Source organism: Mustelus asterias, chromosome 3 (genome assembly GCF_964213995.1).
Source record: "Mustelus asterias chromosome 3, sMusAst1.hap1.1, whole genome shotgun sequence".
NCBI classification, from domain to species: Eukaryota; Metazoa; Chordata; class Chondrichthyes; order Carcharhiniformes; family Triakidae; genus Mustelus; species Mustelus asterias.
Genome location: NC_135803.1, coordinates 154876304 through 154890460, shown reverse-complemented (window position 1 = coordinate 154890460; position 14157 = coordinate 154876304). Strand labels below are relative to the sequence as shown.

Here is a 14157-nt window from a genome sequence, read left to right as displayed (position 1 = left end):
TCGACAAGATGCACATTGCAGCAACTCACCAAACCTCCTTAAACACCTTCCAAACCTGCAACTTCTACCACCTCAAAGGACTTGTTTTATTCATTTGTGGGACATGGGCGTCGCTGGCTGGGCCAGCATTTATTGCCCATCCCTAGTTACCCTTGGAGGGCAGTTGAGACTCAACCACATTGCTGTGGCTCTGGAGTCACATGTAGGCCAGACTGGATAAGGACTGCAGATTTCCTTCCCTAAAGGACATTAGTGAACCAGATTGGTTTTTCCGACAATCGACAATGGTTTTGTGGTCATCAGTAGATTCTCAATTCCAGATATTTTTTATTGAATTCAAATTCCACCAGCTGCCATGGCGGGATTCGAACCCGGGTCCCCATTAGCTGAGTTTCTGGATTAATAGTCTAGTCATAATACCACTTGGCCATCGCCTCTACCCCGATATGGTCAGCAGACACCTGGGAACACCATCACCTGCAAGTTTCCCTCCAAGGTTAGGTGCATTGACCCGAACAGGGGCCAGACTGTGGCGACTAGGGGAATTTCACAGTAACTTCATTGCAGTGTTAATGTAAGCCTTACTTGTGACTGATAAATAAATAAACTTTAAGCCACTCACCATCCTGACTTGGAAATAGATCGCTGTTCCTTCACTGTTGCTGTAATGACCTCAATGAGGCCCATAAGATGGGCCTCTTGGAGTATGAGCTCCCTGACTGAGGTAATGATTGCCTGCCCAATCAGGGAGCCCCACCTGTGTATAAAATGAGGAGTATTAGGGCTACTGATACTCTGGATTCTGACATTGTACCTGAAGCACTCTTAGGAGTGGAGATAAGAATGGGACACCAGCCTCTGAGGAAATATTTCAACTCTCTTTCTAACAGCTATGTGGGTGTAGCTACACCACATGGATTGCAATGGTTTAAGAAGGCAGCTCATCACCACCTTGGCACAGTGGTTAGCACTGCTGCCTCACAGCTCCAGAGACCCCGATTCGATTCCCAGCTTGGGTTACTGTCTGTGTGGAGTTTGCACGTTCTCCCTGTGTCTACGTGGGATTCCTCCCACAGTCCAAAAGACATGCTGGTTGGGTGGTTTGGCCATGCTAAATTCTCCCTCAGTGTATCCAAACAGGTGCTGGAGTGTGGCGATGAGAGGATTTTCACTGTAACTTCATTGCAGTGTTAATGTAAGCCTACTTGCGACACTAATAAATAAACTTTAAACCTTCTCAAAGAAATGGACATCACATACTGGCCTTCCCAATGAAGCCCACATCCCATAAAAGAATGAAAAAAGGAGTCAAACACTTAACAGTTTTATTGAGAGTTGAAGGAACGCAGGCACAAGCCACGGGATGCATCACAATGTTTAGCTGCAGAAAATCAACCTTGAGTTCCAATAATGAATCTTTTCTTTTGATTCTTGTTGCAATTTTGCTCCTTTCTAACCAAGATATGTTCCCTGATCTTGCTACACTCTGCACCCACTTTCTATTGAGTCATCCTGTCATCTGTGGCCCCAGAACTGCTGCTGTTGTTTTATTTATTCATGGGATGTGGAGGTCGCTGGCTGGACCAGTATTTATTGCCTGTCTCTGATTGCCTTCAAACTGAGAGGCGAGCTCGGCCGTCTCAGGGGGCATTCTTTTTTAGTCTAAGCCAAGAATGGAATCTGCAGCCAATAGGACAACACTACCCACTAGGCGACTCTTTGAATTCAGGGCTGGAATTCTCCACGCCGGCGGGATTTTCCGGTCCCGCTGCAGTGTACGGAGATTTGGCTGAGCGCCAAATTCTCTGTCCTCGCTGGAAACGACGGCGGGACGTAAACGGCCGGAGAAATCCGGCCCAGAACTTTTCCGAAAAATGTCGGCAGAAGTCAGTTAATGTTAGCGCCACCGGCAATCTGTATCATCAGCAAACTATTAAAAACAATAGAGAGGCAGGAGAGAGTTGGAAGAAGAATGACAATGATGGTGCCAGAAATGTGTGGGTACATGTATCAGTAAAGGATTAACATGCTGGCTCTGGTGGGCGGCGCGGTGGCACAGTGGTTAGCACTGCTGTCTCGCAGCGCCAGGGGCCTGGGTTCAGTTCCCGGCTTGGGTCACTGTCTGTGCGGAGTCTGCACATTCTCCCCGTGTCTGTGTGGGTTTCCTCCGGGTGCTCCAGTTTCCTCCCACAGTCCAAAGATGCGCGGGTTAGGTGGATTGGCCACGCTAAATTGCCCCTTAGTGTCAGGGGGTCTACCTAAGGTAAATGCATGGGGTTATGGGGATAGGACCTGGGTGGAATTGTGGTCGGTGCAAACTCGATGGGCCAAATGGCCTCCTTCTGCACTGTCGGATTCTATGATCTATCACTTTAACTTGCAGGAGAATGCTGAGGGGTGATCTAATAGAGGTTTTTAACATGGGCAGCACGGTAGCACAGTGGTTAGCACTGCTGCTTCACAGCTCCAGGGACCTGGGTTCAATTCCCAGCTTGGATCACTGTCTGTGCGGAGTTTGCACGTTCTCCCCGTGTCTGCGTGGGTTTCCTCCGGGTGCTTCGGTTTCCTCCCACAGTCCAAAGATGTGCATTTAGGCTGATTGGCCACGCTAAATTGCCCCTTAGTGTCCCAGGATGCGTAGGTTAGAGGGATTAGCGGGCTAAATATATGGGGTGCTGGGGATAGGGTGGGATTGTTGTCGGTGCAGACTCGATGGGCCGAATGGCCTCCTTCTGCGCTGTAGGGATTCTATGATGAAAGGTTTTGATTCAGTGGATACAGGGAGAATGGTCCCATATGAAGAGAGAAACAAAGGCCATCAATATAAGATAGTCACCTAGATATCTGCTAAGGGATTCAGAATGCTCTTCATGCAAGGCAGGGTGAACATGTGGAACTCACTAACACAGAGGGCAGAATTGTCCTGCCACAGGAATCGTAGCGGGCGGGACACGGAGCATACAAAGGTCCGTTGAACTCGGCGGGATTTTCCAGACTTGGGGCGATCGCAGCTGGAAAATCCCACCCAGAAAGTGGTTGATTCTCACAGCATAAGTGCATTTAGGGAAAGCTATTGAGGGAGTCGGGCGAATAAAGGATTGGAAAGGTAGCTATAGATGAGGATAGATGGAAGGAGGTTCGAGTGGAGCAAACCCCCAGCATGGGACTGGTTTGTCCCAGTGATTGTTCTTGTGTAGAATATCCTATGTAATCCTCTCCTGTGAGATGAGTTTGTCTCTAAAGCACGTACAGATTGTGAGAAGGTTCAGATCTACATGTGTTCAGTAAGCACCGTCTAACCGGGAGCTCGGGCTGTTTGTAAGCTGTACGATGACTGTATTATTTACTTTGGAAGCAAAAACAAGAAGGCAGGTTATTACCTGAATGGCTGTAAATTGGGAGAGGGGAGTGTGCAACAGGACCTGGGTGTCCCTGTGCACCTGTCGCTGAAGGTAAGCATGCAGGTGCAGTAGGCGGTAAAGAAGGCAAATGGTACGTTGGCCTTCATTGTAAGAGGTTTCGCATCCAGGAGCAGGGCGGCATGGTGACACAGTGGTTAGCACTGCTGCCTCACAGCGCCAGGGACCCGGGTTCAATTCCCAGCTTGGGTCACTGTCTGTGAGGAGTTTGCACATTCTCCCCTTGTCTGTGTGGGTTTCCTCCGGGTGCTCCGGTTTCCTCCCACAGTCTGAAAGACATGCTGGTTAGGTGCATTGGCCATGCTAAATTCTCCCTCAATGCAGCCGAACGGGCGCCAGAGTGTGGCGACTAGGGATTTTCACAATAACTTCATTGCAGTGTTAAATAAACTTTAAATGTGTTGTTGCAATTATACAGGGCCTTGGTGAGGCCATACTTAGAGTATTGTGTGCAGTTTTGGTCTCCTTTTCTGAGAAAGGATGTTCTTGCTCTCGAGGGAGTGCAGCGAAGGTTTACCAGGCTGATTCCGGGGATGGCGGGACTGATGTATGAGGAGAGATTGACCAGGTTAGGATTGTTTTCACTGGAGTTCAGACGAATGAGGGGAGATCTCACAGAGAGTTATAAAATTCTATCAGGACTAGACAGGGTAGATGCAGGGAGGATGTTCCCGATGGTGGGGGAGTCCAGAACCAGGGGTCACAGTCTGAGGATTCAGGGTAGGCCATTTAGGACGGAGATGAGGAGACATTTCTTCACCTAAAGAGTGGTGAGCCTGTGGAATTCATTACCACAGGAAGTAGTTGATGCCAAAATATTGAATGTATTCAAGAGGTGGCTGGATATAGCACTTGGGGCGAATGGGATCAAAGGTTATGGGGAGAAAGCAGGATTAGGCTATTGAGTTGGACGATCAGCCATGATCGTAATGAATGGCGGAGCAGGCTCGAAGAGCCAAATGGCCTCCTCCTGTTCCTATCTTCTATGTTTCTATTATTGGCAAAGTTTTGTAGATTTTTTAGCTTGAGGGCTTCATACAAAATAGATCCTCAAACCTTCACTCCACCCCCACTATCGTTTAGCTCTAGATTTAGGCAACCTAAAATATCAATAGATTTAATGCAAACATTCTTCCAGAAATAAGATTCAACGCAGGGTTTAAGGCTGATTCTTCATCGGTAATCAATTAGCAATAGTCCAATGTCTCAGGTCAGATTTAAACCAAACAAATTGTAAACTTGTCCTCTTCAATCTAATACCAGCAAGGACTGAGTGAGCTGCGCTCTCACCTCATCGGGAGGTTATGGGTTCAAACCCCACTCTGAGAAATGAACAAAATTGATACTTCAGATTAAATGTTAAAGCAAGTCCCTGTCGGTGGCACAGTGGTTAGCACTGCTGCCTCACAGCGCCAAGGACCCAGGTTCGATTCTCGGCTTGGGTCACTGTCTGTGTGGAGTTTGCACGTTCTCCCCGTGTCTGCGTGGGTTTCCTCCGGGTGCTCCGGTTTCCTCCCACAATCTGAAAGACATGCTGGTTAGGGTGCATTGACCATGCTAAATTCTCCCTCAGTGTACCCGAACAGGTGCCGGATTGTGGCAACTAGGGGGTCTTCACAGTAACTTCATTGCAGTGTTAATGTAAGGCTACTCGTGACACTAATAAATGAAATAATCGTCAGCTCTCTCAGATGGCTGTAAAAGATCCTGTGACCACGACTTTGGAGAAGAACAGGGGAGTTATCCCCACAGTTAATACTGACCCCTCAACCAGCATCCAATCAAACACGTCGCCTGGCCATTACTTTCCATTGTTATCAATTCAGAGGCTTTTACAGCACAGCGAAGGCCATTCGGCCCATTTTGTCCACGTTGGTCAATAAAGATCTGTCTACACTATCCTATTTTCCAGTGCTTGGCCCATAGCCCTGGAGGTTATGGCCGTGCAAGTGAATATCTAAATACTTCTTAAATGTTAGGAGAATTTCTGCTTCTACTCCCCTTTCAGGCAGAGAGTTCCAGATTCTCACCCTCTGAGCATTCTACCATAAATCCTGCCCCCTGGTTATTGTCCCCTCTACTAATGGACAAGATGCCTTCCTACCCACCCTATCTGTGCCGCTCATAATCTTATCCATCTCTATCGGGTCCCTTCTCACCCTTCACTGCTCCAAGGAAAACAGTCCCAGCCTATCCAATCTCTCCTCATAGCTCACACCCTCCAGACCAGGCAGTATCCTGTCAAATCTCCTCTGCACCCTCTCCAGTGCAATCACAACCTTACGATAATGTGGTGACCAGAACTGCACACAGTACTGGCCTAACCAGTGTTTCATACAGTTCCAGCATGACCTCCCTGCTTTTGTATTCTCCACATCTCCACATCATTTGTATTCTACGCCTTGGCTAATAAAGGCAAAGTATCCCATATGCCTTCTTCACCACCTTATCTACCTTTCCTGCTGCCTTGAGGGATCTGTGAACATGTAGCCCAAGGTTCCTCTGATCTTTGTTACTTTCCAGGGTCCTACCATTCATTGTCTATTCCTTTGGCCTTGTTAGTCCTCCCCAAATGCATTACCTCACACTTTTCCAGGTTGAATTCCATTTGCCGCTGCTCTGTCCACCTGACCAGGTCCATTAATATCCTCCTGCAGTCTCCGGCTATCCGCCCCACTATTTACCATCCTAACAATGTACGTGTCATCCGCGCACTTCTAGATCATTCCCCCTTCATTTCAGTCCAAATTATTAATGTGCATCACAAACAGCAATGCCCCCAGCACTGAGCCCTGCAGAGTCTCACTGGAAACAGACTTCCCGTCACAGAAACTTCCCTCTTCCACCACCCTCTGCTTCCTGCCTCTCTGCCAATTTTGATCCAATGTGCTACTTTACCTAGGATCCCATTCGGCCCTTCTACCCTGCTCCGCCAATCATCTTGATCATGGCTGATCATCAAATTCAATATCCTGAGCCCCCTTCCCCCCCATAATCCTTGATCCCTTTAGCCCTAAGAGCTAGATCTAATTTCTTCTTGAAATCACACAACGTTTTGGCCTCAACTACTTTCTGTGGGAGTGAATTCCACACATTCACCACCCTCTGGGTGAAGAAATTTCTCCTCACCTCAGTCCTAAAAGGTTTACCCTTTATTCTCAAACTATGACCCCCAGTTCTGAACTCCCCCCACCATCGGGAACATTCTTTCTGAATCTACCCTGTCTAACCCTGTTAGAATTTTATAAGTTTCTCTGAGATCCCCTCTCACTCTTCTAAACTCCAGTGAATATAATTCTAACCGACTTAGTCTCTCCTCATATGACAGACCTGCCATCCCAGGAATCGGCCTGGTAAACCTTCGCTGTACTCCCTCTACAACATGTGGGGGGATTTAAATTTACAGCAATGTGATAATGAGGAGATAATCTGTATCCAGTATTTTGGTTGAGAGATAAATATTGACCAAGAGATCCAGCAGTTTCCCTTCCGCTCTCCTTCAGAACGTATCATTGGATGCTTTACATCCACCTCAGAGGAGAGGTAAAGTCTCAGGTTTGGAATCTCGGGCGGGATTTTCCAGCTGCACTCGCCCCAAGACCGGAAAACCCCTCCCAGGTTTGCATAGTCCTGTCCCACCCGCTACAATTCCTGTGGCGGGCGGGACGGGAAAATTCATCCTGCGTTTGGAAAGTTGCACCTCCGACAGTGCAGCACCCCCTCAGTGTTGCACTGGGAGATTCGGTGCTGCTTTTATGTTGGAGGTTTTGGATTGGGGACTCGAACCCGCAAACCTCTGACGCGCAGGTGAGAGCGATAACCACTGAGCCACAGCCAAGCTTAAAGAGCCCAAACCTGCCTCACTCCTCACTCACTGTCCCACCAAGTCGGCAGGTGGTGGAATGAGGTCTCTAGGGTTGAGCCTTGCGACCAGACAGACATCGTAGCTGTCGTGCATGAGGACATCATGGGCCACCACATTCCACAGATTCTCCCAAGGGTCCAGTTCCAAGATATCTTTGACGATGACTTCATGTCGATCTAAGAAGAGGAAGATAATGAAATGCAATGGCTGTGCAACGGCAAAAGGCAATGTTACAACTGAGGGACTAGTTTTCTACATTCTATTGGGTATGGCAGTGTAGTCTTCATTCTAAGCATTCTGAGCCTCTCACAGTTAGGGAAGTGCCTACATTGTCCAATGAAAGTTAAGTCTCCATAGTTCCAGATAACCAGAGGCTGCTCTTCCCTTTGTGGGGGAGAGCTGACTGGTGGTGATTTAACCTGGGGATCCCCACACCTCAGGCGAGGGGCAAGGTTGGGAATTGATCCCACGCTGTTGGCATTGGTCTTGCATTACAAAGCAGTCATCCAGCCAGCTGAGTGTCCGATTCCCCAATATCCCACCAACTGAGCTGACTGACCCGCCCCCTCCCCATGTCCAATATCTATTTGTACAATAACCACTTCCATCTAGAAGGACAAGGGCAGCAGATACATGGGAACACCACCACCTGCAACTTCCCCTTCAAGCCACTCACCATCCTGACTTGGAAATATATCGCCATTCCTTCGCAGTCGCTGGGTCAAAATCCTGGAATTCCCTCCCTAACGGCATTGTGGGTCAACCCACAGCACATGGGCTGCAGCGATTCAAGAAGGCAGCTCACCACCACCTTCTCAAGGGCAACTAGGGATGGGCAATAAATGCTGGCCAGCCAGTGATGCTCATGCTCCACGAATGAATAAAAAAAACCCCAAGACTCTCAGCATTTCTGTTGTTGAAGAAATGACCTGTGCTTTTTCTTTTAACCTCTAAACTTCACTATTCTCATGCTCTCCTGACCTTTCACCGTCCACCCTTCATAAACCCAACTGATCCAAAACTCTGCTGCCCACATCCCAAATTATCCTGAGTCCTATTTAGCCATGAACCCCAGTGCTCGCGATCATATCTACCTCCCGGTCCATTGATTTAAAAATCTTTCCTTTCACATTCAAATCCCTCCATGGTCTTACCCCTGAACTCTGTAATCTCCTCCAACCCCACAACTATCCAAAATCCCTGAGTTCCTCCAATGCTGGCCTCTCATCCCAATTTGAACCTTCCCATCATGGGCGGCCATGCCTTTAGTCTAAGCCCTAAGCTCTAGAACTCCCTCGCTACAACCTCTCACATCTCTCTCTGCCTTTAAGACACTGTCTTAAAACCAGCCTTTTTGATCAGAGCGTTTCGCACCTGTCCTGAAGTCTATTTCTCTGACTTGTCTTCAGTTTTTCAATCTGACCAGATCAGTGTCAGTCCAATAAATAACTCATTGAATCTTTCCGTACCTGCGCCACGAAACGCTCCACAGACATACAGCCTCCCGTCCACCACCCCGGCATTGGTGGAATTGGTTCGGAGTGAGAGAATTGGCATTGGCAATGGAGGTCCATTCCTCCAGAAATCTCCGTCTGGGTTGTAGATCTCTACAGTATCCAAACACCTCCTGGCCTGGCCTCGGTCAACACCAGAGCAGCCAATCCCACCTTCAGTTAAGAATTATAAAGTACATAAATTAAATAGAATCATAGTACAGCTTAGAAGCCCAGTCTATCACTCAAACCAGCCTCCCATCCATGGACTCTGTCTGCACTCCTGCTGCCTCAGTAAAGCAGCCAGTATAATCAAGGACCCTACGCACTCCAGACATTCTCTCTTCCACCTACTTCCATCGGGAAAAAGATACAAAAGTCTGAGGTCACGTACCAACCGACTCAAGAACAGCTTCTTCCCTGCTGCTGTCAGACTTTTGAATGGACTTACCTTGCATTAAGTTGATCTTTCTCTATACCCTAGCTATGACTGTAACACTGCATTCTGCATTCTCTCCTTTCCTTCTCTATGAACGGTATGTTTTGTCTGTATAGCATGCAAGAAACAATACCTTTTACCATATGTTAATATATGTGACAATAATAAATCAAATCAAAATCATTCTGCCCACTGAGCTTGTGTCTGTTCTTTCAAAGAACAATTTATATCGGGACAAGCCTTCTGTTCACCGGATTGTCGGAGACCGGATATACGAGACACGCGTCAGGAAGTGCTGGTGTGCAGAGTTATGTGGGAATTGCCTGAGATGGTGGCACAGTGGTGGCACTGCTGCCTCACAGCGCCAGGGACCCAGGTTCGATTCCAGCCTTGGGTTACTGTCTGTGTGGAGTCTGCATGTTCTCCCCGTGTCTGCGTGGGTTTCCTCCGGTTGCTCCGGTTTCCTCCCACAGTCCAAATGTGTGTGGATTAGGTCGCTTGGCCGTGCTAAATTGTCCCTTAGTGTCAGGGGATTAGTTCATGAAATTAAAAATAATTCCCCCCATGTCACTGCGGTCTGCACCAACAATAACGACCACTAAAGTTGCGCTAATCCCATTTTCCAGCACTTGTCCCATATCCTTGAATGTTATGATGTTTCAAGTATTCACCTAAATACCTTTTAAAGGCTGTAAGGCCTCCGGCCTCCACTCCCTTCCCAGGCAGCGCATTCCAGATTCCTATCACCCTCTGCGTGAAAAAATGTTTTCTCAAATCCCCTCTGAATCTCCTGTTCCTTACCCTGAGATGGCGGCCAGGTATTTCACACTCTATCGAAGAGTTGGTCTCCACCTGTGCCCTTCACAGCCAGGAGCAGAAAGAGCCTCTTCTGCCCTCTGGTTTGTTTAATAGTCACGATGGGATCACATATAGGATGCATTCACACTAACACCGTATTATATCATTGCAGCCCTCAATATTAATGAGGGACGGCACAGTGGCACAGTGGTTAGCACTGCGGCCTCACAGCACCGGGGACCCGGGTTCAATTCCGGCCTCGGGTCACTGTCTGTGCGGAGTTTGCACGCTCTCCCTGCATCTGCGTGGGTTTCCTCCGGGTGCTCCGGTTTCCTCCCGCACTCCAAAGATGTGCGGCTTAGCTGGATTGGCCATGCTAAATTGCCCCTTAGTGTCAGGGGGACTAGCTAGGGTAAATGCATGGGGTTATGGGGATAGGGCCTGGGTGGGATTGTGGTCGGTGCAGACTCAATGGGCCAAATGGCCTCCTTCTGCACTGTTGGACTCCATGATTCTATGATGCATATATATCGGACGTTATTTCTAACCAGATGCCAACAGTAGGTGTCCTCATTTTACTAGGATCTTTCTGTGGCTATTTGGTGAATTGATTGGTGAATCCTGAAAGGGGATAAGTATCCTGCATGTTTGGGGTGGTGCGGGGGGGAGGGAGGGGGCGGTTAAAGTGGGTGGAGTGGGGGGAGGAATAAGGGACCCAGAAACAGGAACAGCACCAGGGCATACAATTTATCTCCCTGGCCCTGTTCAGTACACCACAGGGACTGCAGCGTTTCAAGAAGATAGCTCACCACCACCTTCCCAAGGGCAATTAGGGATAGGTAATGAATGGTGGACTAGCCAGGAATTCTCCCGTCCTGTGAACAAATAAAATAAGTGTCTTGAAGTCATGAAAGATGCGAGATAAATGCAAGTCTTCCCTTTCTCTTTTTTTAAGCCCGCTATTAATTCGAAGTGATAAATTGAGTTTGGGAAACGTAGGGGCAAGGAAATAGAATAAGAACATACGGACATAAGAAACAGGAGGAGGAGTAGGCCATCTAGCCCCTCAAGCCTGCCCCGCCATTCAATAAGATCATGGCTGATCTGATAGTGGGTTCAGTTCCACCTACCCGCCCGCTCCCCATAACCCTTAATTCCCTTAATGGTTAAAAATCTATCTATCTGTGACTTAAACACATTTAACGAGGTAGCCTCTACTGCTTCATTGGGCAGAGAATTCCAGAGATTCACTACCCTCTGGGAGAAGAAGTCCCTCCTCAACTCTGTTCTAAATTGACTCCCCCGTATTTTGAGGCTATGCCCCCTCGTTCTTGTTTCCACTGTAAGTGGAAATAACCTCGCTGCTTCTACCCTGTCTCGCCCCTTCATTATCTTACATGTCTCTATAAATAAATTGATATTTTGCAAAAGGATTTCCCTCCCTCCCCCACCCCAGCATCCGTGAACTCAATCAATCAGGTACATGACGGAGTAAAAATGACTGTGACAGCTTAAATGATATTGGTATTTGGCAGCTCGTGTTAGTGTGATGGCTCTGTCAAGTCATATCAACACAGATTGTCTGGACCCTGCTAGTTTGGCAGGCGTGAACAATTGAATATTCACGCGTATTAACCAGCTTGATTCAATCGCTGTATCAAAGCGGGGCTGTGCAGATTTAGTTCACAGTTTGTATGCTGCCCATCAACTGTTGGGCTCCTGAAATCGCTGCGGTCTTTTCTCTGTTGCCTCAATTTTATGCTAATCTGAACAGCGGGCAGAAGCTGGCCAGTTTCTGTTGAATGGAACAGTTTGCTGTGCGTGTTTCTAATTGCACAGCCCCAGGAGGGAAACCGCATCGTCTTCCCTCAGCGGCCTGGCGATTCCTGCACAAGGCAACAGAGGAAGACCAGAACCTATAAAGGCCCTTCAGCCCATCAAAGCACAACCATTCGATACTCTCCCATCAAAGTCCTTCACTCCCGTACACTAACTCTCTCCTTGAAACTCAACCTCCCTATTGTCCCATTCTTCCATGTCCAAAGAACAAAGAAAATTACAGCTCAGGAACAGGGCCCTTCGGCCCTCCAAGCCTGCACCGACCATGCTGCCCGACTTAACCAACCCTTCCGGGGACCATATCGCTCTATTCCCATCCTATTCATGTACTTGTCAAGACGTCCCTTAAAAGTCACTACCGTATCCGCTTCCACTACCTCCCCCGGCAACGAGTTCCAGGCATCCACTACTCTCTGTGTAAATAATCTGCCTCGTACATCTCCTTTAAAAAGTAGTCTGGGCCTCACTGGCAAATCATAGAAATCATAGAATCCCTACAGTACAGAAAGAGGCCATTCGGCCCATCGAGTCTGCACCGACCACAATCCCACCCAGGCCCTACCCCCATATCCCTACAGATTTACCCACTAATCCTCTAACCTACGCATCACAGGACATTAAGGGCAATTTTTAGCATGGCCAATCAACCTAACCCGCACATCTTTGGACTTTGCAAAGGCAGCATTTGTTGTCTATCCCTGATTGCCCTTGAACTGAGTGTCTCACGAGGACATTTCAGAGGGCGGTTAAGGGCTCTGGAGTCACATATAGGCCAGACCGGGTAAGGATGGCAGATTTTCCTTCCCTAACAGACATTAATGAACCTGAATGGTTATTATGACAATCGATGATAGTTTCACGGATAGGGCGGCACGGTAGCACAGTGGTTAGCACTGCTGCCTCACAGCACCAGGGACCCAGGTTCGATTCCCGGCTTGGGTCACTGTCTGTGCGGAATCTGCGCGTTCTCCCCGTGTCTGTGTGGGGTTCCTCCGGCTGCTCCAGTTTCCTCCCATAGTCCAAAAGATGCGCTGGTTAGGGCGCATTGGCCGTGCTAAATTCTCCCTCAGTGTGCCGAACAGGTGCTGGAGTGTGGCAACTGAGGGACTTTCGCAGTAACTTCATTGCAGTGTTAATGTAAGCCTACTTGTGACACTATTAAATAAACTTAAAATCACTGAGACTGGCTTTCAATTCCAGAGTTTTTATTAATTAAATAAACTTATATTCCACCAGCTGCCATTTGAACCCATGTTGCCAAATGATCAGTTTGTGCTGCTAGGGTTCTAGCCCAGTGACATTGCCACTATGCGCCCCCCCCCCTCCCCATTTATTCCATGGTGTGAAATGCTTTGGGATATCATAAGGATATCAATGTGTTTCTACATAGCCCATACATCTCAGTGCCTACATAGAATCATAGAATCCATACAGTGCAGAAGCAGGCCATTCAGCCCATCAAGTCTGCACCATTTCTCCAACAGAGCAGCCCACCCACACCCGATTCCTGTAACCCCACTAATCCCCCTAACCTACACATTTTTGGACACTAAGGGGCAAGTAAGCATGGCCAATCCACCTAACCAGCATGTCTTTCGGACTGTGGGAGGAAACCGGAGCACCCGGAGGAAACCCACGCAGACACGAGGAGAACGTGCAGACTCCGCACAGACAGTGACCCAAGCCGGGACTTGAACTCGGGTCCCTGGTGCTGTGAGGCAGTATTCTGCAGCCTATATCATGCACAAAGCACCGCATGTTCAAGTTGCAATCCTGTCATGATGAAGTGTTTGCTCTAGCTGTAACTGAGAGCAGCTGTTACTAAATGGGGAAAGGTTAGGGCATTATTCTGCAGTATATATAAGAACTGGTTTCCTCCTCTTGGGAGGGTGGAGGTGAGAGGAGGAAGGGATTCTGTCGCTGTGATCTCAGGATTTTATGAACAAACCTATGTCAAGGAAAGACCCCCAGTTCCGTGTTTCTCCTTTATTCCCTAAATGAGCAGGGAATTATGACACCACACACTCATCAAGCTTCCAAACTTGTCTTAGTTTTCCCTCCTTGGTCTTGTTATGTTTCCCTTCTCCAACATTCCCTACTCCAGACTGCTCAGCAAGCCCCCCCCCCCCCCCCCCCCCCCAGCGACACTCGTATATTCACGTCCTGACCCTTTTCCTTCTGTTATCTCTCTTCTGTCTTTCAAAAGCCACTCCCAAACCACCCCTTTGCGCCTCCCCTAGCTTTCCTCCTCCTGTTTACTTGATTGATTCTTGGGTGAGAGGGTTGCCCTATACAGGGAGATGG

At 48.3% G+C, this 14157-nt stretch overlaps 1 protein-coding gene across 2 annotated transcripts in view; it reads right to left on the bottom strand.

The window, feature by feature from the left end:
• Positions 1-1311: 1311 nt before the first annotated feature.
• Positions 1312-14157, bottom strand: part of kbtbd12 (kelch repeat and BTB (POZ) domain containing 12) — a 60402-nt gene continuing 47556 nt past the window's right edge. For both annotated transcript variants that reach the window (XM_078209980.1, XM_078209981.1), the window contains 2 exons: positions 8754-8951; positions 1312-7460 (listed from right to left, as the gene is read on the bottom strand). In XM_078209980.1, the coding sequence (XP_078066106.1) occupies positions 7291-7460; positions 8754-8951 (368 nt within the window). In that variant the 3' untranslated portion in view covers positions 1312-7290. The remainder of the gene's footprint in view (positions 7461-8753; positions 8952-14157) is intronic.